This window comes from Danio rerio, chromosome 20, assembly GCF_049306965.1.
Source record: "Danio rerio strain Tuebingen ecotype United States chromosome 20, GRCz12tu, whole genome shotgun sequence".
NCBI classification, from domain to species: domain Eukaryota; kingdom Metazoa; phylum Chordata; class Actinopteri; order Cypriniformes; family Danionidae; genus Danio; species Danio rerio.
The window spans coordinates 21,516,613-21,540,765 of NC_133195.1; the positions used below are offsets into that span (position 1 = coordinate 21,516,613).

The 24,153-nt window shown below is 34.2% G+C and overlaps 2 protein-coding genes and 1 long non-coding RNA gene across 5 annotated transcripts in view; 2 read left to right on the top strand and 1 right to left on the bottom strand.

The window, feature by feature from the left end:
- Positions 1-10,906: 10,906 nt before the first annotated feature.
- On the bottom strand, positions 10,907-15,087 carry LOC103909310 (uncharacterized). 3 transcript variants are annotated; one of them, XR_012396391.1, is made up of 7 exons: positions 14,378-15,087; positions 14,025-14,080; positions 13,571-13,624; positions 13,343-13,464; positions 12,847-12,961; positions 12,087-12,192; positions 10,907-11,147 (listed from the first exon to the last, which is right to left on the bottom strand). It is a non-coding gene; the product is annotated as an uncharacterized lncRNA (long non-coding RNA). The 3 variants fall into 3 exon arrangements; XR_012396392.1 differs by having other exon boundaries at positions 13,343-13,461; positions 14,378-14,444; XR_012396393.1 differs by lacking the exons at positions 14,025-14,080; positions 14,378-15,087 and having other exon boundaries at positions 12,847-13,005; positions 13,299-13,461.
- A 1,422-nt stretch (positions 15,088-16,509) lies between these two features.
- On the top strand, positions 16,510-19,807 carry sox7 (SRY-box transcription factor 7). Its single transcript, NM_001080750.2, is given in 2 exon segments — positions 16,510-16,922; positions 17,997-19,807. Coding segments are annotated over 2 exon segments (1,173 nt in total). The 5' UTR covers positions 16,510-16,690; the 3' UTR covers positions 18,938-19,807.
- Positions 19,808-23,839: 4,032 nt separating this feature from the next.
- Positions 23,840-24,153, top strand: part of rp1l1b (rp1 like 1b) — a 68,534-nt gene continuing 68,220 nt past the window's right edge. The window contains exon 1 of the mRNA XM_017352701.4: positions 23,840-24,018. The gene's annotated coding sequence lies outside the window, so the exon portion shown is untranslated. The remainder of the gene's footprint in view (positions 24,019-24,153) is intronic.

The following is a 24,153-nucleotide window of genomic DNA, read 5'->3' on the forward strand; positions in this document are numbered from 1 at the left end:
ACAATTGTTTTGAATCAACACATTTAAACTAAACAATGAGACATTAAAAAACACACTGTCTGCAGTTGTTTCTTTTTTGTTTCTTTGTTATCAGGTTTGTGTGTTTTATAATATTTGTATGATCTGAATTCACCTGCCAATTGCAGTTTTAATTCTTGTGCTCAGTCTTTTTTTTTTGGCAAAATTGCCATAAATAATTTTTTTTTTTCATTTTTCCCTGACAGATTTCTTTTACAATATCAGCCTAATGATGGCTACCCAAATTCATCCATTTTGAGAATTTTCACTAGAGTTTGCCACAACAAACGTTTGCCCTTTTACAGCCTTGATCAAGTCAATGATCCTTTTGATACGTCATTCATTTATTGCTGTTAAATACTGTAAATGTAGTTAATTTGGAATTCAGTGCTTGAAACAGCAAAAAATAACAATTGCTTCAAATGAAAATTGTGACGTAACTAATAGGTATTTTAATAGTACAGTGTTAATAAGGTTTCATTTGTTAAATTTTCTTTTTTTTTTTTTGATAATTTATTGTTCTATTTTTTTAAACAAGGAACAGACAGACAAAACCCATCATGAAACAATAATTTGTGCAAAATGTAAAATAAAGCATGAAACAAGGAAAAATTGTAGGCACAAGACCTCTATGACTCAAAAGGGGACATAGCAATGTTTGTATAGAGAGAGAAACTTACACATCTTCAGAAATTAAACAACACTATTAGTCTTTGTGGTGTTTGTTTTTAAATAAAATGTATTGCTACGCATTTAAAATGATATGCTATATATATTAAAGTGGAAGCTTAATTCTTTAATCTAAATTTTGTTAAAGTAAACACTGATGACACAACCACTTATATATGGTGTTACCAATATCTGGACTAATGTTTTTGCTTTGTTCTAAAGAGCAGGAACAGTTGAAGTCAGAATTATTAGCCCCCCTTTGAATTGTTTTTTTTTAAATATTTCATAAATTATGTTTAACAGAGCAAGAAAATGTTCCCAGTATGTTTGATAATATTTTTTTCTTTTGGAGAAAGTCTTATTTATTTTATTTTGGCTAGAATGAAAATAGTTTTTTAAAAGCCATTTTAAGGTCATAATTATTAGCCCCTTTAAGCTATATTTTTTATTTCAATAGACTAAACAACAAACCATCGTTATACAATGACTTTCCTAATTACCCTAACCTGCCTAGTTAACCTAATTAACCTAGTTTAGCTTTTAAATGTCACTTTAAGCTGTATAGAGAAAATATCTAGTAAAATAATATTTACTGTCATCATGGCAAAGATAAAATAAATCAGTTATTAGAAATGAGTTATTAAAACTGTTATGAATAGAAATGTGTTAAAAAATCTCCGTTAAACATAAATGAGGGAAAGATAAACGGAGGCTAACAATTCAGGAGGGCTAATAAGTCTAACTTCAACTATATATACAACTTAAACACAATAATACAAGTAAGTTACCTTGTTATTGGAAATTGCCAGATTCATTGATAATTTCTATTTAATTCTTTTTTTTTTAAAGAAACGTTTATTTATTCATCGTAGCCCCACAATTCATATGCTTTCTAATATGGCAAATTCTATTCCCAAAACCATCCAACTAATACTCAAATAATTAATGAAGATCAACAATATTGAATGTTTGGTTGGCAAAATGCTCTCACGAGCACTCTTTCAAGCTTCTTTAGGTTTGAAATTATTTGAGATGACTAATGTTCAAAACAAAGGGTGTTTATTTATTATTTTTCCACATCCGTGTAAAAGTTTTCCAGTGCAGATTTCTAGACATTGGTGGTGTATTGTGAAATTTGTGGCAGGTGCTGACAGTCACCTTGAGCTTCAACACACACACACACAAAAATCATTTTTCACATCGACAACTTATGCAATGTTGACAAACCAGCTCTGTGAGTATTGCTTGTACTAATTGTGTAAAGGTATCTGCCCGTTCCCTCCTTTTTATGTTGTTTAGAGAAAGCCAACATACTATTATGCTATTTAAACAACGGGTTTCCTATAATGTAAATAGTGGGTGAATCCCAAAGACTTGCATTGATGGAATGTTCAAATTAATATACCTCTTAAAATTTTGTTTTTGTGTCTACCATAACTAGAAAAGCCAACAAAGTAGCTTAGCCCTTTTAAAAATTAACCTTTGTTTTATTAAAGTTCTAGTATTTATATTTTAAAATATATATATATATTTTTTCACATTACTAAACCAGTATTCCTACAAATACTATTGATCTGCGCAAAATCAAAGCCATTGTTTCAATGTTATAACATAAATCCTAAATAGCTGATGTTGTTTTATTTGAGAACCAATTTCAGTGATTTCCTGAAAAGCTAAACTGCTGTTAGCATCACTTAAAAGCATTTTAAAAGTGAACAAGTTGATTTTTAGCATAAACTCAAAAAAATAGCATTGGTTTATTAACATAAATTGTTTAAGGACAACATTATTTTGACATCCAATAATGACGTTGATATTTGGTTGATTTTAGGTTGTGTTGGAAAGTGACCAAAATCCAACGTCGAGCCAACATCTTAAACCAATGTCATACTGACGTCAAATACTGACATTTACTCGTCACTCAGGTATGGCAACCAAAATAGTGGGAATGTCCACACAACGTCAAACTGTAACATCAATAGACATGGATATTTAGTTGATTTTAGGTTGGAGGTTTACGTCGGCCTGCATTGGGTTCTGCTGTCAATCCGATTTTATTTTCCAAACAAAAAGCAAGGTCCCATGACGTTGGGGTACAACATCAATCTGACGTCATGTTGATGTCCTGTGCTTGCTGGGAGCGTACGCTTCTTTGTGGCATACGAACATGTCTTAGCAATCACATTAGTCTATTTTTGAGAATCTTACAAACTTAAAACTGCTTTGAGCTTTTGAAGTGTGGTTTATTCATAAACTAATTTCGAGAGGATCACGTGCTTATAATCAACACGGCTGGCTCCTTATTAGCTCTGTAATCAGCCCTATTAAATGATTACGGAAGCATTATAAATAACCTGAGTTTGTCACTCCAGTTATCTTCGTCTTGAAGCTCCCCCCTTTCCACCCCTTCATCCTCCTCCTTTTTCTGATTGGGCGACACGGTGGCCCAGTGGCTAGCACTGTTGCCTCACAGCAAGAACACCGCCGGTCCAACCTTTCGGGCCGGTCGGTGTTTCTGTGCGGAGTTTGCATGTTCTCCCCGTGTTCGCGTGGGTTTCCCCCGGGTTCCCCGGTTTCCTCCCACCGTCCAAAACATGAACCATAGCCAATCGACTAAAACAAATTATCACCCAATACAACCTTAGTTCACACTTCTCACGGTGACAAGCAGGGGAGTTTTCGAGACCTACCTGACCTCGAACTCCCCTTTCGCCCTTCTAACAGGAGGGAGCCCCGGGCTCGAGGATATTACGAGCTCAGGACTCTCTCTCCCGGGACAGCATGCCAAATACGCTTTATTGATTATCAGCTAAGTGTGAACTCTTGAAACTTCATTTATCTGTCAATCTAATCGAGTGCATGACAAAAATCTTAAATTGTAACCTTCTGATAAGTCTTTTTCAAGCCAATTATCGAGTTTCGACAAACGTTTCTGTTGCAGTTTTAAAAAGAGTGACAAAATGACAGCATTTGATCAATTTATAGGCTACATTTCAGTGACAAAATAGTACAGATCACTGATCAAATTGCTCCTAATCTGTTCTTAGTATTAAAAGAAATACGACTTTTTATTATGATTATTATTTCAGTCTTGATTCCAATCTGCCATCTAGGTTACCTCGACCAGCCCAAGATGTCAGAAGTGTTTACTGTGAGCATGATTTATACAAATGGACGGTTTTGGGACATGGATCATGGGACTTATTTTAAATCTCCCCTATTATCCATGTATCCTTAATGACGACGCTAAACAAACACTTTCTTCCTTTTTTTTGAGCTCATGATTAATAGTGCACCGCTCGGTGTGAACCTGCTTCCCTTTGTCAGGCTAATGCGAAGCTTTGAGCTCTTTTCATAATGATAATGTCCTCCATTGGGCCGAGCTTATCCAATGTATGTCAAGCATACATGACTGAAATCTTGAGCTGCTGCGGAGTAACTGGCAGCAAATACGAGGCTTTTGTTGAATATCCTAATGACCTTGTCACACGGTCAATATTGATCCTCTGAAAATCTGCAATACCAAAGGATGTCCTGTTTTACCAGATTAATCAAATCCAATGGAACTGACGTCCTCGTGGACTGTTTGTTCACCTGTGTGGGCAATATTGAGGATTCGAGCAAAACGTTTATGAATTTCAAGAGCTCGAAATGATCTTGTTTAGAGTCCGAGTGGGTGTGTGGAGCAAAAAAAAAAAAAAAAAAAGGGAAAAGGAAATGGACAGCTTATGTTATTCAGAACAATAAATGCAGAATCTGCCACACAACAACGGCTTCGTTTGTTTATGTGTCACAAGTGACTGCAACCCGCTAAAAATGGCATCTGCTTTTGAGGTAAATCTGAAAGCACCGTCAAACCCGTTTGTGACGATTAAATAATGGAGATACATCCTACCTATTGCCACAACGGACAGCCTGTCGTTTTGAGTTTTTTTTTTTTTTTTTTTTTTGGTCTAAGAAGGAATGAGATTAAATTGGTTTCTTATTTAAAAAGATGTTTACTTGTCCTGTATAGGGAAAGAGAAATGAGATTTAAACTATACATTTAATTAACCAGGAAATCCCTCAAACGCATTTATTTAGGGTTTATTTTTACATGAACATATACATCTTTGAGTTTAGAATGTTAGTAAATTATAGGAACACGCTGTATTTTTGTAGCATAGACTGTAAAAAATGTGTTGCAATCTGTCTCTGCTCCTACACGTTTTGATGTTGAAAATGAAACCCTAAAGTTTAGGTGACTTTTTGACATATTTACTTGTTTGTAGATAATATGTAGAATAATAAATCATTCATGTTCAAGTAAATAAGTAACAGAATTCATTATAGAAAATCACTTTATTTTTATGTTAACCACAATTCACATATTAACCCAGTATATTTTTAATAAATCTTTGTTCCACTTTTCAGCATCAGAGATCAAGGTTACCATAGCCTGCATAGTTTTACAGTAAGATGCTGTAGCAAATGCAGTAGCTAAAATATTTTTTCATTAATTAATGTTGACTAATAGACTTGTTGTAAGTGTGACCAAATGTATTAATACATTTCATGTCATTTCATGATAATACTCAGAAATATCTCTGACCCAAGAATGAAATTTATGGAGCAATATCAGTCTCAAAAATAATACATTTGGAAAATTTAATGTATACATCCACAACACAAATCACATTAACACACAATGTACAATGCAAAAATACACAAGTCCAATTGGTTATTTCAAAACATGATTTGTGAATACACAAATCCAATTCGTAAGTTTAAAACACGATTTAAAAAATACACATTCAATTCATAATTTCACCCCCCCCCCCCCCAAAAAAAAATACACAAATCAAATTTGTAATTTTAAAACACAATTCAAAAAATGCACGAATCCAATTCATAATATCACCCCCCCCCAAAAAAAATACACAAATCAAATTTGTAATTTCACAACACAATTCAAAAAATGCACAAATCCAATTCATAATTTCCAAACATGATTCATAAAATACACAAATCTAATTCCTAATTTCAAATCACGATACAAAAATACAAATTCAATTGGTAATTTCAAAACACGATTCGTGAATACAAAAAATCCAATTCGTAAGTTCTTAACAGGCTTTGTTAATACACAAATCCAATTTGTAATTTTTAAAACACAATTCAAAAATACACAAATCCAATTCTTAAATTGCAAAACACAATTCAAAAATACACAAATCCAAGTTCAAAACACGATTCGTAAATACACAAATCCTATTCGTAAACTCAAAACATGATCCATAAATAAACGAATCCAATTCGTAAGTTCAAAACACGATCCATAAATACACTATTTTTTTTAATTTGCGATCAGTAAGTAAAGAGTTGGGGTTGGGGGGGGGGGGGTATGGGGGTCACGGCAGCAGGCCAGATTGACCATCAGGCCACCAGGAAATGTCCCGGTGCTCCCTATTGCCAGTCCGCCCCTGAAAATGTGTGTGTCTTGATAACTCCTGCGATCCAGTGTGTCTCTAGATAAGTGAACGCGTGACAACACAAATCCAATTCGTAATTTCAAAACACGATTTATAAATACACAAATTCAGTTCGTAATTTCAAAAAACGACTATTAAATAGGTGACGCGGTGGCGCAGTAGGTAGTGCTTTTGCCTCACAGCAATAAGGTCGTTGGTTCGAGCCTTGTCTGGGTCAGTTGGCATTTCTGTGTGGAGTTTGCATGTTCTCCCTGCGTTTGCGTGGGTTTCCTCCGTGTGCTCCGGTTTCCCCCACAGTCCAAAGACATGCGGTAAAGGTGAATTGGGTTGGCCAAATTGTCCGTAGTGGGTGAGTGTGAAAGAGTGTGTATGGATGTTACCCAGAGATGGATTGCAGCTGGAAGGGCATTCCCTGCATAAAACATATGCTGAATAAGTTGGCGGTTCATTCTGCTGTGGGGACCCCAGATTAATAAAGGAACTAAGTCAAAAAGAAAATGAATGAATGAAGGAATATTAAATACACAAATACAACTGGTAATTTCAAAACATGATTGTTAAATACACAAGAACAATTCATAAGTTTAAAACACGATTCATAAATACACAGATCCAATTCATAAGTTCAAACCACAATTCTTGAGTGTATTGTAAATAAATGCATGTATGTTTTGATAACTTCTGTCATCCAGTGCATCTCTTTAGTGTAAGCATAACAACACAAATCCAATTCGTAATTTCAAAGCACGATTATTAAATACACAAATACAATACATAAGTTAAAAACACGATTCGTGAGTGTTTTGTAAATAAATAAGTGTTTGTTTTGATAACTTCTGCGAACCACAGCATTTTTTTTAGAAGAGTGAAAGTGTGACAACACAAATCCCGTTTGTAATTTCAAAACACGATTCGTAAATACATAAATCCAATTCATTTAGCGAAAATATTTATTTTTACGATATTTATGAATTGCGAATTGTGTGTTGTATTTATGAGTTGTGTTTTGCATTTACAATTTGGATTTTGTAAATTTTGAGTTGTGCATTAATTTTATTTTGTAAATGTATTATTTTTGAGACTGATCTGGCTCCATAAAAATCCTGGTTTTTATTTGTAGTATTCCTAGAAAGCTTATTGTATATTTCTAGTCAAGCTTGAAAATAAATGTTAAAATATGGGTGAAATACGGAACAAAATATAGATCATGCTAAATATATATATATATATGTATATATTTGTGCTTTAAATGATTGCACATTTACAATCTTAGAAAGACAGTAAAAGGTATAAATAATAAAATTACAATGAATTAGTATTTTGGATTTTTTTTTTTTTTTTGCAAAAAATGCTTCTCCTTTCTGGTCACTACAGATACATTTGCTTTCACATAAAATAAAACACATAGTCATATCCCTTATCAAATGTGCATTACTGAAACTGAAAAACACGTCTTTTATTTGTTTGATATTGTGGCAAAACTTGAGGTCTCAATGCAAATCATAGATCCCAATAACACCAACATTCACCTGTAAACTTTTAGCATTACATTATATTGCTGTTTAATTCACACAGCGCTCACAAAACCACTCGCACGCCTGCATTTCCCCTATGCTAATCAGACGAAATAGGAAGAAGTGCCTCCGAATGCAGAACCACAAAGATGTTTATCTCGCTTTCGGCACTTCACACCCAAAAATAATGTGCAGGTAGGACCAGGAGAGCAGGAAGTGGACTGTCATTTTTTGTCGGAATGTTTTTTTGCAATCTGGGGCATCAAGCTCCTCTTCCTGTTCCTGGAGGAATAAAGCCCACATTTTAATGATGCTCATCCTCTGCTTGTTCACTGCTGGAAACCTGTCGTGTACCAAAGAGGCACCTCAAGGGTCAGTCAGCGGTACTTCTAACATTCATTCACAACAGTTATTAAAGAATGGATTTTGTGTAAAGCTTATTGTTAATTCTGAACCCTTCACGTCTTTCCTTCAGCTTTCATCAGTTGTCAACAGGAATCTCGGCGTCTGAGTTTCAGTAGAGGACGTAAACGTGTGGAAAGTGTGAGCGCAGAGCACCTGAAGCATACGGGAGGATCTGGATGATCTGAGATGTGAATCACGGTGCTGAACGACCGGTTTTGATGAGTAAGTGAGGTAAATTCTGAAAGGGGAAAACTGGTCTGTGTCATGCTTGGGTTAAGTTTAGTTACAGTTTCCTCTAGCAAAAATGAAAAATGACGTAAAAGACGTCATGGTCTCTGATGAAACGACTTCATGAAGGTTTACAGACGGACGCATCAAAACAAGTTTTAGCAACTAGCAAGCCATTTATAGCAACATTTCAACACTGTTCTATATTTAGAGCGCTAGACAATTGTAGTGAATCTTCATTGCTTCAACAACAGCAGTTTTGAAACCTTTAGCAGACTTTTTTTTCGATGCTCAATGTGTCTAGAGTGCTTAAGATACACATTATTTATCTCTTGTTGGTTAAAACATTTGTGATAGGACAGAATGTGAAAAATAAATAAATAAATTGATGTTGTGCAACTGTGCCAACTACCACAATATGAATGAACTGTATACTCGTATGCCAGCTAACCCCACTCCCACTCACCCCTGGCATCAGCATTTATTGCAGGCTTCCAAATTTTAAATCAAAATTCATAAATGGATAATCCTGGTCCTGGCTTCTGATTGCAGTATGTGTGTGTGTGTGTTTGTGTGTGTGTGTGATGTGTCTAAAAGCAATCTTAAGAGGGGACTGTACACAATAAAACATAGACTTCAGTTACTTATATACTTTTTGTGTCTAGTGATTTTGAATTGGATTCCTATTTTCAATTTATTTAAGGATGGAGAGGTTATTTGTATCGTGTTTTGATTAATCAGTTTATTGTCCACATAAATGTTTCAAATTAAACCAAAACGGTTATTTTTCGATGCATACACTGTTAAATGATTTTTTTTATTCTGTAAATCAAATAAAGATTGCAAAGCAATGTTTTACAAGAAAGAAATACTTAACTTTCTACTTTGGATTTAGTATGCTACTTGTAATTTCTTTGTGATTATTCTGGTTTTGTGCAGCAGGGGTTAAATATTTCCTCCAAAACGAGTTCTTGTGTTGGTCACTTTGCGAATAAAATAAGATATTTTCTTAATACTTTAATGATTTTTGGCATAAAATAAATTTTTATATTTTTGACTCCTTTAAATTATTGGCCTTTCCCACAAATATACCAGTCCATCATAAGACTGGTGTTACGCTGCTGGGTCAAAAGCGTTGTCCTAAACGAGTTCTTGTGTTGGTCATTTTGGCAATAAAATAAGTTCAAAATGTAACATTAGATCAGATATGACATTAGATGTAACATCTCAGATCTGTGTTCTGGATTTCTTTGATCAGTAATAGCCTACATCCTTAATACTTTACTTTGTCTTTAAAATAAAGATTAAAACATGTTTCTTTTTGCAGTGATGCCACAGAAGAGTTTGTGTGTTTGTTTTGTTTCCCTAAAGAACTTTGCAGTCAAAAAATTCTTAGTGTGAAAAAAAATATTATTATTATAAAGCTATTTCTGAGTGAAAACTGTTTGGGATCAGTGGTTCCACGAAGACATGAATTGACTAAATCCATTCCTTACACACATAAAGCTATTTAAATTGAAAACAAGCTCTTCATTAAAAACAAAAACATTCTTAAGTTATTTTAACAAATGTGTTTTTTCAAAGTTTTTGAGGTTATTTTATGAGATTCACTTTTAAAAATATTTATTTGTTATGGTCTTTACTACAATCATTGAATTCAGTAAGAAACTTGAAGCCTTTTCAATGCACAAATGCTTTGTACAATACAAAATGCCTTTATATTTTTTACACTAAGAATTAAAAAAAAAGTTCTCTAAAGAAACAAAACAAACACACAAACTCTTTTGTGGCATCACTGCAAAAAAAGAAAAAAAAAGAAAAAGAAAACATGTTTTGGTCTTTATTTTAAAGAAAAAGTAAAGTATTAAGGATGTAGGCTATTAGGGATCAAAGAAATCCAGAACCCCAAAACACAGATCTGAGATGTTACAACTAATGTCTTATTTGTTCTAATGTGACATTTTGAACTCATTTTATTCCCAAAATTACCAACACAAGAACTCGTTTTGGAGAAAATGTTTGACCCTGCAGCGCAACAGTCATATGTTGGACTGGTATATTTGTGAGAAAAGCCAATGAATTGAAGGATCAAAATTAGAAATATTAATTTAACGCCAAAAATCATTACAATATTAAGGAATGATCTTATGCCTTTTGTAAATTTTCTACTGTAAATATATAAATGCACTGTAAACGATTTCTTGTTAAATTAACAGTAAGTTACTGGCAACAATTATCCAGTAGCTGCTGTATTTCATAAAACAGTAGCATTACTGTATTACTAATTACTTTAGTATTAGAATTACTGTAAAATGTAATACATCATTTTACTGTTTTCTTTTTATACTGTAACACCAATTACAGTAGTGATACACATACTGCAAAACTGAAAACAGTATTTTACTGTACATTTTTACCATGCAGAACTACGGTATTTTAACGTTACTTTCATTATTACTGTATAGTATTTTACAGTTATTAAATGTTATTTTATTGTATTTAACAGTGCTACTTTATAATAAGCAAAAAAGGTTCAAAAATTGCACAATTGTTATTTTAACTGTTCAAGAAATACAAGAAAAATAAAGAAACTGAAACTTTAACTTCACAATAAAAGTTTATTGTGTAAACCCTACTGAAACAGTAGCAATTATTCAATATAACACAGCAACAGAACACTAATGAAAAATTGATCAGTAAAACCAGTCAACAATTAATGCATCAAAAAGTATTACAATTTTAAAAACAGATGAAAATATTGCTACAAGACACGAAATGATAAAGGCCAAATGATGTTGTGGAAAAGGGACAGTGAAAAAGGGCAGGAGCACTTCTGATGATCCTGCAAAAACGACAAGCAAATCAATCACTGGAGTAAAAACTAATCATGCCTCAAATTATTTCATTCATTCAGAAACCAAACACCGCACTGCTGTTTTATATATATAAAACACTGTTTTTTATCGTTTTTGTTGGCAAAATACAGATTGTTGTCTATTTACAATTACACTAACGTTAATGGGGAAAAGATCAGTCAAGTCAACACTAGTCAAGTGTCCACACAGGTATGTAAAAAATAAAGTCTCATCTTAACTTAATGTCTGACTCTGTATAGCATGAATATCTGATTCCATGACCACACTAGCGCTTCCACGAATTTAAGAGGGGTGAACACAGTTCATTCTGACCTTAAGAGGCTACATATTAAAAATAAATAAATAAAATAATTAATTTAACGTGACTAATGTTAATGAAGTACTTTTAGGCTTTTAACATGTGAAAATCTACTTCTAACTTACAGACAAGATTACGTTAGAGAACATGAAAGCCATGGGTGATTTAAAAAATAATAATGCTAATGATAAGTTACTGACATTTGGTTCGCATAAAACAAAGTAATCACTAAGCATTCATTTTTGGCAAAATCTGCCGAAAGGCACAGCAACACGATCAAATGTGTTAAAGTTGAGCAAAGAAATGAAGAGTAGTCAAGCAGTCTTTTTCATGAAATGTTTGTGATAATATTTTGCGGTCAATTCGTATTACTGTATTTCAATATGCAGTGATGGCATGTCAGTGAGACAAATAAATATTATTACACCTCTCCAGTGACATTTCCTCAAATTAAATCATCATAACGTTACTGTGCACAGCATCAGTAAAACGTTAAGAATAATTTAAATACCAAATTTTAAAACAGTCACTGCTGATTACAAACTAACATTAAAGATAGGCTTACAGAAATCCTGAATGCATGATAATATGAAGATTTATTACTCACTGATGTCGAAGCACTTCGTCAGAGATGTAGACAGGACAGAATATGTGCCATCAAATGAGCTTTTGTGCAGTCTTTGTTGGACATCAAGGTAGTATGTTCACCCACACTGTAAAAAAAAAAAATCTGTTATTTTACATGTTTTTTTCCCAGAAGCTAGGGTAATAGAGTCATTTGGTTAAGTGGTTTAAACTTATTTTATTTATTAAATACTTGCTTACCCATATATAGATGTAAAAGTAACCAAAATAAATAATTCATTAAAATGTGTGGGATACTAAGCATGTTTGGTCAACAGAGAGAAGTAAACATTTACTTTAAGCATTGATCCTAATGAATCTATTTCTGAACTACATCCAACCTCACCTCTGAAACAGCATTTTTGAGCATTTAGATCAGGGGTGCTCAACCCTGTTCCTGGAGATCTACCTTTCCGCAGAGCTTACCTGCAACCTTGATCAAGAACACCTGTCTTTATTTACCAAGTGCTCCTTCAGATACTATTTAGTTTGTTTAGTTGCGTTTGATCAGGGTTGGAGCTAAACTCTGCAGAAAGGTCGATCTCCAGGAACAGGGTTGAGCACCAATGTTTAAGACAATAAAAAATAAGACATCTAGATGATATTTTATATTCAATCATTTGTGAAATTTAAATGACTTATATTCAGTATATACATAACATAAAATTAGAATAAGAATAAAAAAAAATAATACTCTATGCCAAATAAAATACTTCAGATCTAAATAAAGCAGGTGTTTTTACCTAAAGGTTCCTTTCCTCCAGTTAGTTTAGTTGCAGATCCCTCCACATCTGTGCTTTATTTGGTTCTTGACTTAAGAGTAACTGGTGTCACATTCCAGGTCCTTCACAATCTGAGCTAGAAAGACAATATGGCAAAAGACAAGACACATTTAAATAAGTCTCAGAATAAAATATTTAAAAGGATAGTTTACTTTTCTGCCACCATTACTACATGTGTTTTAAATCCATTTAAATTTCTGTTGAACACTAAAGCAGATATTTTGAAGAATGTTAGAAACCAGAAACTATTGACATCCATATTTGAACAAAATTTCTTTAAAAAAAAATATAAGTTTGTGTTCAATGGAACAAAAAAAAAATCTAACTATTTTGAAACAAGTGGAGGATGCCAAAGATGCCAATATTTTCATTTTTGGGTGAACTGTCCCTTCAATTCAAGTGTCACGCATTACTCATAAAAACTGATGTATCGCTTGAGGAAAACTAAATCAAGTACCTCCTGTGAGCAAGCAGAATCATTATGCCATTGTATTCAGCCAACTGAACCAGCCGAGGCTCGAACCAGCAACCTTCTTGCTGTGAGGTGACAGCACTACCTACTGTGCCACTGCGTCGCTACTGGAAGAAGAAGAAAAAGAGGTTGTACATGAAACTCCTCACAACAAATCTGTGAACAACTTGACATTTCAAAATCTAATCAAAATGAGGAAGACATCAACATTACCTTGAATAATCAAGTGAGGAGAGATTGGTAGCATCAGTTTTTCAGCATCAATTGCTGTAGTTGCAAAAAAGATAAATATAATAAGAGTAAAATAAGACTTAACATTTAATAATCTAAATCTATGGTACAACCATACAAATCTGTATGGGGTTCAAATAAATTTGTATACAAATCATTCCCTACACCTGAACACCAAAAATAAAATGTACAATTAATGACACAATAACGTTATACAATAAGCTCATTAACCAGTGAGAAATAGACAATTAATATGTATTATGTTAATATTAACGTTAGCTTAAAAGACATCAACTGAATTTTATTATCAGCTCAATTTAATAAAACAGTTAGACTTGTTTCATTGTGAGTTTAGTTTGAATAACTAACTTACAGTTTACAAATTTAACCATAATGATAACTTGGTCATAATGACCACATGAAGACCAGAGCTTACCTTAACGTTAGACGTTTAACTTTTCATGGTGACTTTGCCTTCATCTCAGTGTTGTGCTGAAATAGAGAATTCATTAATGCAGTTAACCCAAAGTAAAAGTTACGTTTTTTTTCAGGTAACTTAACGTTACTATGGTCAAAAACTCACTCAAGATAAACTCACTGTAATTACCTTATCTAATACCTTGCAAACACTACAAACACGGTCTGGCGTCGAATAACGTGACATAAGTACCTAACTTACAGTACAACTAAAGTAACTTGGTTAATTATTTTAAATTACACACACACACTACACGGAAATATACACAAAACAATCCTTTAACGAACAGAATTTGACTTTTAAACACTTACCGAGGATGAATTCACTGGAAGAAAAGGCGACAGGTGGATTTCAAATTAGAAGAGCCGTTGCTTGCCTGGTGAAGGTCGAATCGAGTCGGCTCGGCTTTATGAATCGGCTCCTTAGAACAGTAAAGAGTCGAATCCGCCTAAAACCGATTCCTTTTTGTATATTATTGTAAGACACAACAATGAACCATTACTATTTCGTTATACTGCTCGGCCACACACATTTATACACATATTGCCGAATGTGCTTGTGAACACGTGTGTTAAAATAATTCCCGAGCAAACGGTTCAATCCGATTCGGTGTCGTTTGTGTGCTGAACCGAACCAGTGCAAACGTGATATTGATAAAATAGTAATATTGTTTTTTTCTTCTCACTTTACCAGCGAAAATATTACATATATCTGACTTTAACAATAAGAATAAGGTTCGCTTGAAGTGTTTTGAGAATTAATATTTTTTTCTCCCTGAGTTCATTTCACACCAACAAGCAAATATAATGGCGGATGAGAAAAGCCAGATCATATCATAAATATTGCGTTTAATATGTCACGAAATGAAGTTTTAACAGTTTTTCATGCGAGAATGTAGTTCTTCCAAACTCAAATCTGTGGTTTGTTTTTAGATATCATGTCTAATTTTAAGTGTGCTTTGCCGATAGGGGAGATTCTGACCTCCAGGGGTTGACGGCGCTCCATCACTCATGTATCCGGCAAACCTCATGCTTTAATCGGCCTAGACATTACTGAGACATGCCCTGTCTTCGATGACTAGATAATAAATGTGTTATGAAATAAAGTTTTAACCGTTTTTCATGCGAGAATGTAGTTGTTTTAAACTCAATTCTGTGGTTTATTTATTAAGATAGTGCGTATTTTAAAATGTTGTTTTGAAAATGCGGAGATATGTGACCTCTACGGTGGCCAATATGGGCGCCCAATATTCTTGAATCCGTCTAAAGCAGGTTGGTCACTCTGACATTTAAGCTGACTTTGAAATCATTTTGTGTGTTTAACAGTCTTTGGTTACGTGAATCAATTTATTTTTGTTCCAATTTACGTTTTGGTTTAGCACAAAGTTATGTTTATTAAATATTATTTAATATTTCCATGTTGCCTTATAAAGTGCACCCAAAAATGGAAAACCAGGGGACAGTTTAATGCACTGAACAGTCTGAAGAAACTGGTTAGGTTATTTACTTCACAAAATAATTTGTCTAAAAATAAATAAACATAATAATCATAATATATAGTGTGTGTGCAGTTGTTCTTGGTCATTTGCAGTACTGTATTTAGATGCACAGTAACGGATTTTTCTCCAAAATTCATTATACAATCTACAGTAACATACTGTTAACCATGTTCACAGTATAGAAAAGTTGAAAATACATTATTTTACTGTGAAAACAACAATATATACAGTAACACACTGTGCACAGCTTATACAGTAAAAAACTGTTGAGAAATGCAGTATAATACTGTGAAAACAACAGAAATCGTTTACAGTGTGTGTTTTCTTTTATTATGAATTGCTAAAAATGTCATTTGTTCAACTTTTTCTGAGCTCCTCCAGATGTTCAAATAGTTGCATCTCTGTCAAATATTGTTGTAATCCACTAAACAATACGTACAGTGTTTATTTATTCAGCTTTTAGGTGGTGTAAAAATGTCATAAAAATACTTCTTTGGTTTTGTGATCCAGGGTCACATTTGTTCTTAGAAGAGAAAGTGCTGAACTGAAGAGCCAAGAGCTTTATTCTGTAAAATGTATAGGCCTAAACCAGAAAAATACATAGTATTTTTAAAAAGCATTTAAATTATTGCACAATTTCTATCGGTTGTTCAGTAAAAAAAAAAACCTGTGAATTGACTGATAACAGTCAAAAGCTTTACCCGTCACCTAAATAACGCGTCACGAAAACAAACCCAACCAACAGCCATAATGACGTGATTTAGTAGTAAAGCTGTTGAAATATTTTTGTCACCTCTGTTTTTTTCTTTTCTTCTGTCGTTGGTCTCAGGTTGCAGTCAAGGAGGAGCTGAAATCCTCCCGTGGGCCTGTGCTGGAAGCTGCTCCTCACATATAAAGCGCTTCCCAATGCCGGAGGAAACAGTGAATCACAGAGGGAGAGTCGAGCACCACACTCTCATCTCTCTCACTGAGCTCTTCAACCACCAGCTGCTCACTCAAACCCATCTTTTATTATTGCGCTTTTGACATTACTTTTCATTCAGAACCGAAAGAAAAACTATAGGTCGCCTCTGCGCCCGAGAAACAAAGTTTGAGTCAAAAGGAAGCCTAAGTTTTGACAGCGCACATGGCGGCTCTGATAAGTGCGTATTCGTCCTGGCCGGAGAGCTTTGAGTGCTCTGCGGGAAACGCGGACGTACCTGACGGACACACCTCTCACAGAGCTCCCGCGGACAAGGTGTCGGAGCCGCGCATCAGGAGACCCATGAACGCCTTCATGGTGTGGGCCAAAGATGAGCGCAAGAGACTCGCAGTGCAGAACCCAGACCTCCACAATGCGGAGCTCAGCAAGATGCTTGGTAAGATTTTAACGTTGTGTTTTCTTTAATTATTAGTAATAATAGTGATGATGATGATAATAATAATAATAATTAATAATTGTTATAATGTTATTAATGTTAAGGGCAAGTTTTGTAAGACTTTAATCTTCCGTTACACAGCGCTTTCACTTTGTGCTTCGTAATTAAAGATTAAAATTAAATAAAATGTACAAATATTTTTTGTTTTGGAAGATTGAGTGGAATGATTTTTTTAAGCTACCTAAAATGAATATAACGTAAAAGAATGATGGAATAAATCTAAAGTAAGGATTGTTTTGTTTTTGGAATAAGAGCACGTAGGCTATACGATATTTCCTACTTTAAAAATTAAATACATAAAATGATAATAAGTAAAATACATTTTAAACACGTTTTTATACAGTTTAGAAATGCTATCATTATTTAAACTACACTTAAAACAGCAATACATAAAGATATCTAAATTAAACACATAAAACATTTTAAATCTATTTTAATTTCAATTCTAAATATATTTTCAATAAATCTGATCTCCATGTTTATATGACAATAAACTTAAATAAAACACTAAAACGTAAAAATCAAATCACTAATAAGAATATTTTAAATGACACTTTTTACATGAATGATTTCAGTTTTTTTCATTTCTACGTCTTATTTTACTAAAAATTATTTAATTAATATAATTAACATAATGAATAAACTCAAATATAAACTAATGCCACGTCACAAATATTGAACATTGAAAAAGTTTTTAAAACTATATGAAAAATACACATTTTACAACTATAACATATTTTGTAAATAATATATTTTACAACTATAATATTTCATACTAACTGATCATTATTTTTTATGTTTATTTAAACATATTCACAAAATAAAAATTTAATTCAATTTTGTTTTAAACTGCAGAATAAACACACTCTAAATGCAGCTTTGTAACTCCGTAATTACCGTGTAATTGTTTTAGTTCTGGAAATTGAATAATTTGTACTCAGTCAATCACCAAATCAAACTTTAACACAAATATAATTAAGTTTAACATGTATGTTTTTTTTTTCTTTCCAACAGGAAAGTCATGGAAAGCTTTAACTCCTCCGCAAAAGAGGCCATATGTGGAGGAAGCCGAGCGTCTGCGGGTGCAGCACATGCAGGACTACCCCAATTATAAATACCGTCCACGCAGGAAGAAGCAGCTAAAGCGCATCTGCAAACGTGTGGACCCAGGCTTCCTCCTGACCACCCTCGGCCCCGACCAAAACTCCCTTCCGGATCCTAGAGGCTGCTGTCACCCGCTTGATAAAGATGACGAGAGCGGCGTGAGTGGTGGCTTTGGCTCTCCCGGCGCTGCTTTACCTGGCGTCAGGGTCTTCAGAGATCCTGCGAGCTCCAACAGCAGCTTCGATACGTACCCGTACGGCTTGCCCACTCCACCTGAGATGTCCCCTCTGGACGCAGTGGATCATGAACACCAGTCCTACTACTCATCCTCCAGTTCAGTCTCCACCAGCTCCTGCTCGTCCTCCAACTCTTGCCCAGAAGACAGACGTCCCACACCGGCACACATGAGCAGTCCACCCCCTTACCATCCCGATTACTCCCAGCAGGCAGCTTTGCACTCACATTTGGGCCACATCCCGATGTCCCACCAAGCAAGTGGGGCGACTCTTATCGCTGGCCCTCCGCTGTCATATTATAGCCCTTCGTTCCCCCAGGTTCATATCCATCACCAGGGGCACCTGGGGCAGCTTTCACCTCCTCCAGAACAGGGGCACCTAGAGGGTCTGGACCAGCTGAGCCAGGCTGAATTGCTGGGTGAAGTGGACCGGGATGAGTTCGACCAGTACCTAAATTCCACTAGTTATCACCCTGAGCAGGGTGGGATGACAGTGACTGGACACATCCAGGTAACGCCGGCTTCCGTTTGCTCCAGCAGCGCTACAGAAACCAGTCTCATTTCTGTACTGGCTGATGCCACGGCAGCCTACTACAACAACTACAGCATTTCATAAACGCCAAAACAGAGACAATTGTCACAGACAGAGACTGTGGGCTCATCATGGGTCAGCAATATGACTGGCAGGTAAAAGGGGGGTTGTGTAGCAAGTGGAAAAAAGAAGCTACAGGAAGTCAAAGGACACCTCAGGGATGCATAGATAAAAAAAACTGAAGTTCATTCCCATCTTTGTTTCCAAAAGGAGAACGGAAGTTAAAGAATGAATAAAAAAACAAAAAAAAACTGACAAACATAGAAATGCCCTCATATCTTGCCACAAAAGCATGTACATATGCTATAAAGCTTATTTATATATCAAATTGCTTTGCATTAAAGCTTATTGTATTGCTTTGTTTTCCAGTCCAGATATATTCAGTTGTTGATGTTTTTAAAAACCTCAATTGTTTTACCTCAAGAATTATTTAAGTGAGGCTGGTCTCTTCCAATGTAGGACATGATTTCGAAGGACAACCTTTTGTTTTCCCTTTACATTCATTTCAACAAAATTATGTGTATACTCATAAACATTTACAAGAACAATAATAATGAATACTATTGTATGCCAGTTTTAGGTTTGCCTTATTAATTTAATTCAAATAAAATTTTTCAGTTGATACATTTGGCATTCTTGCTTTTGATATCCACACAGAGCGGATGAGTACTGCTCAATATTTCTCTCAGTTTAGCCGGTTTCGGTGACGAGGACTTGGATTTTCAGATTTCATGATGAATTTCATTGTGTTTACCCATATAAATACAGCACAGTCATTCTGTCTGTCAGGATTTGAGAAACAAAATGTTAGTTTATTTTGTAATGTGTATTAAAATGAATGTTTTGAGGTCCCACCTGAATTAGATGCCGCTAAATAAAAACACAATATAAAGATGAAATGACTCTTGCTTTTGGAATTGATAGGTAGATTTATTATTACTTCCTTTTCGACTCTCTTCTAATAGCTATCTATATCTGATGTTTCATTATTATTAATCCATTTGTCAGTTTCATTATTAATATTCATGAGTACAAATATTGCTTCAAGAAAAGTCTTGTTCACATTTTAAAAAACAAATCGATATTTTTGTTATTAGGGTGTATATAATCTGCTTTATATGAGGTTTTGTAATTTAAAAAATGTAAATATTTACAGCTAAAACTTTTCCTATTGTAGTATTGAATGTCTGTGGTCCTTTCAAGAGGCTGACCTCAAAACATTTTTTATTTTTTTTTGTGTTGTGCGTGGCTGGTTGTCACCATAACCACTGGCGGTATCCACCCTGTGTTCCCAGTTTGCTATCAGCAACACCCATTATGCACTCAGTTTCACTCCTCCGCGGATCAGAGGATTAGTGTAAAACAGGCTCTGCTGTTTTTCTCCCCGCCTCCATCTCCATAGGCCTTTTGTTTCCCCCAGTCTTATTCTGGGTGCGTGTCTTAAGCAGAGCACTGGAACTCCCCTCCTACCCTATACCTTCGCCCCCCTCTGCTGCCTGTCCTATCTTGCTGATGCAGACTTTCATAATCTCTGCGAAATAAATAAATACACCTCGTCCCCGTCAACTGTTTTACACGTTCATCGTTTTTATTTTTCTCCCTCTGTCTCTCTTTTCAAATTCCTCCTCTTTTCTGATAAAAGGAATCTGAAGTGGGGGAAAGAGGGAGGCAGTGGCGGGCGTTTGACAAATCCTGGAGTCTGGCTTGGTCTTCCTGCGTTTTTTGGGAACGGTTGAGTCGTGTTTCTTGTAAAGAGGATGTGGCGGAGAAGCAGTGTTTCCTGCCTGATAAGAGTAAAGCCTCTCTCCGTCAGGATGTTTGGGCCCCGGCCGGTCCCCGCATTAAAAGAGCCCATGGCGAGGGAAAGGGAACCTGCTGTTCGTTTTAGCAGGGAGGAAACATGGCCCTCGTTGATTAATATCTCACGCCGTGTTTTTTTAGGGCTTCGATTTGACCCTCCTCTGGTTCGGCCACACACCGGCTCAGCACAGATTTTCTTAATCTGTCTCTGTCACTGGCTCCGAAGACAAGTGCTGCTTGCTCTTGGTTATGATGTGAGTTGAGTCGACGCATTCGTTTTTATGAAACGTTTCAAGGCACATTCATCTTTTGTGAGTCCAATTTCTTTTCACAAGCGAGCTGTTATTAACGGCATTTGACTCAATGTTTAAGGGCCCCCAGGCCGAGGCCTGAATTGTGGCTTTTGACCCAGACACCTATAAAATCAGTGGGCCCAAATCCACCTATTCAACTGGCCTTGGGGAAGGGCATTGTGTAATGCTGAGCCACACACAATATGACATCAATAAGTATGTTTATATACATTTGAAACATTTGATTTTATTCCAACTGAAGCAATAATTTGTCTGCTGTTGACCTCGTCTTTGTCACTGCGCGCTTGCTCTAAAAGTCAGAGGTGTTGTGCAACATCATTAGCAAATATTCAAATCCTCATCAAACATAGGCCTTTTTAGTTATATAAACTTGTTGACTAAGAGATTTAATGCAGGATAAAAATATTTTTTTGTTGACTATATAATAATATTCTGCCATACCATGATAGGTATTTATTTATTACATCATACCATATCACCCACTAAATTTGGTGTGGGCTTATGCAGGCCTGTAGCCAAAGAGGTTCTAGTGGTTCTGAAGATCCTCCCCTCACTGACAAAGGTCCCGAATTTGTGCCATACATGAGATCATTTGTCCGATTTTGACTGTTATGCCATCATAAATAGTGAAAATAAACTATGGAAAAAGGCTTTATCACCAAGCAGAATCCTCTGTTGGCTTCAGTGTGACTTCAGTTAATCAGTTTTGGCTGATGCTAACAAATATTTATATCCAACATCCAGCTATGCAAGAAAGCATACAATCAGACGTAGGTGAAGTTACTGTATTGGTTTTTTAAATAGAGAAAACATTTAACAGGTAAGTTTTATTATAATCTTGGACCTTATTCTTGAAACAAAAAAGAAAAAAGAAAAAAGAGTGAAGCACAAAGCAGGACTATATTTAAATTTATTTGTTTACTATTTTGGCTATTATTGTTATCAATGGATTTTCAAAAGTCCTTTTTAAAAAGAGATTACATTATTTACTATATTATAATCATTATTCAAATGTTTTTTTATTCAAATGGCCAAATTGTGAGTGAGGACAGTTGAATGTGCTGGCGAGTTTTTTATTTGACAAAATAATTAATAATAATAATAATAATAATAATAATAAATGACAATAGGCAACAGTTTTTAATTTCACATGTTAACAGATTTAGTAATGTAGTACATTTGTATTTTACAAATAAGCTTTTTTTTTCACATTTCTTTATTCTAAACCTTTAGGAAATAATTTTGGAACATCAAAAAGTGTAGTTATGATGACCATCCGACCAGCTAATCCAGCTAAAAAAATTGCTTAAAATGTCACTAAAATTCAGTATTTAAACCTCATTGTTAATTTAAAAGTGAGGCATATAACATTAAAAAAGTTCACTTTTTGAGTAAAAAGAACCACCGCTTTCACCAGGCTGGCGTGCGGGCCTGCTTATGTACAGCCTATCAAAAATTCAGGCATATATAGATCAAGAATCATTTGATGAAATCAAAAGACTCTGATCACAGGGTGCTTGTTTGTGATTAGTTTTTGTAATCACTTTCAGTGATTTTACCCGTAAGAAAGCAAGAGTTTTTTTTACTTATCTAAAATATAATAAAAATTACATGATCACCTATGTTTAAAAATATGTATATTTTAAGAAGGCCAGCTTGTTGTTAAATGTTTACTTGTATCTGTTTTGCTGAACAACCAACATTATTTCACCTTTGTGAAATAGCCTATTTTTATACAAAATGTAGGCAATAAAGTATTAATATAAACGCACTTGCATTGCTTTCTATAGAAAATATATTTGTAGCCTATACAGAATTTGTAAACTAATTTGATGCAGACACCAAAACGGGACTCCTTTTTTACTCTTAATTAGGATAGGGCAACAGTTTCAAAACTGCTGGTTTTATTATAAATTTAATTTTATTATTATGTAAATTTCACATACATAAATCCAAGTTTTCCAAAAGCAAACCTCTCTTCATGGTGTTAGAAAAAGAGATTCAAATGTATATAAAAGTGATTTCCAAGTCTCAAAATAGAAAAGCAATTAAAACAATTAATATATGCTCCTCCTTTAACATTTTTACATAAAATGTTTGTATATATGCATTTCCTGTGAAAAAAAAGTGCATTACTAACTCTTGTAAATCACTAAAATTATAAAATGTGCGAAACATATTTGTATGTAATTTGATAATTATGTACCCTCTCCTCTGTTTTTTTTTTCTTTTTTTTCTTTTTTTCTCTTCTTTGTTTTTTTCACTTATTTCATTCTTGTTAAGAAATGTAAAGTGATTGTATTGTATAACAAAACAACTGTAACTGTACATGCTGGTTCTTGTTAATTTAAAAAAAAAAAAAAAAAAAAAAAAAAACTTACTGGATTCTATTTTACAATGAATTAAAACAAACGAAAGAAAGGGGTAAATAATAATAATAATAATAATAATAATAATAATAATAATAATAAATAATAATAATAATAATAATAATACAATTTATAAGACAAAATACATTTTACCCTAAATTGTGTTTATCACATCAATTGTTTACAATTATATTGAGCTCGAACATTGTGTTTATATGTTTATATGTTTATATGTGTTTCTCAATATTCAATAAATTAATAATAAAACTAAAAAAAAAAAAAAAAAAAAAAAAAAAAAAAAAAAAAAAAACTAAAAGAAAAATTACACAGATAAAAAATAAGTCTCTTCAGTAAATTGGTCACTTACCGGTCTAGAATGAGTCAACTTCACAAAGTTTCTCAGAGGAAACGTGCTGACTGTGCTGATTATTAAAATGACTCATGTGATTCATGGATGATATAACCGATTCGTTTGAAATCCTCAGAGAAATGACAGAAGAGCACGTTTTTCTCACGTAAAACAGTGACGTAGCTAATGCAGTAGAAAATACTATCTACCAAGCAATATTTTACAGGACACATTACCCCAGATTTGAACAAGACATTTTAAAGAGCCGTTTAGGTAAGTGTATTTGTTTATTCTTTTAGCTAAAACATAGTCGTGCTTTTCGCTAAGATAGCTAACGTTACAATGGCCTACTGGACATTTTACAAATCGTTTAGTAACATTTCACGGGACTCTTCATTGAAAATAAGA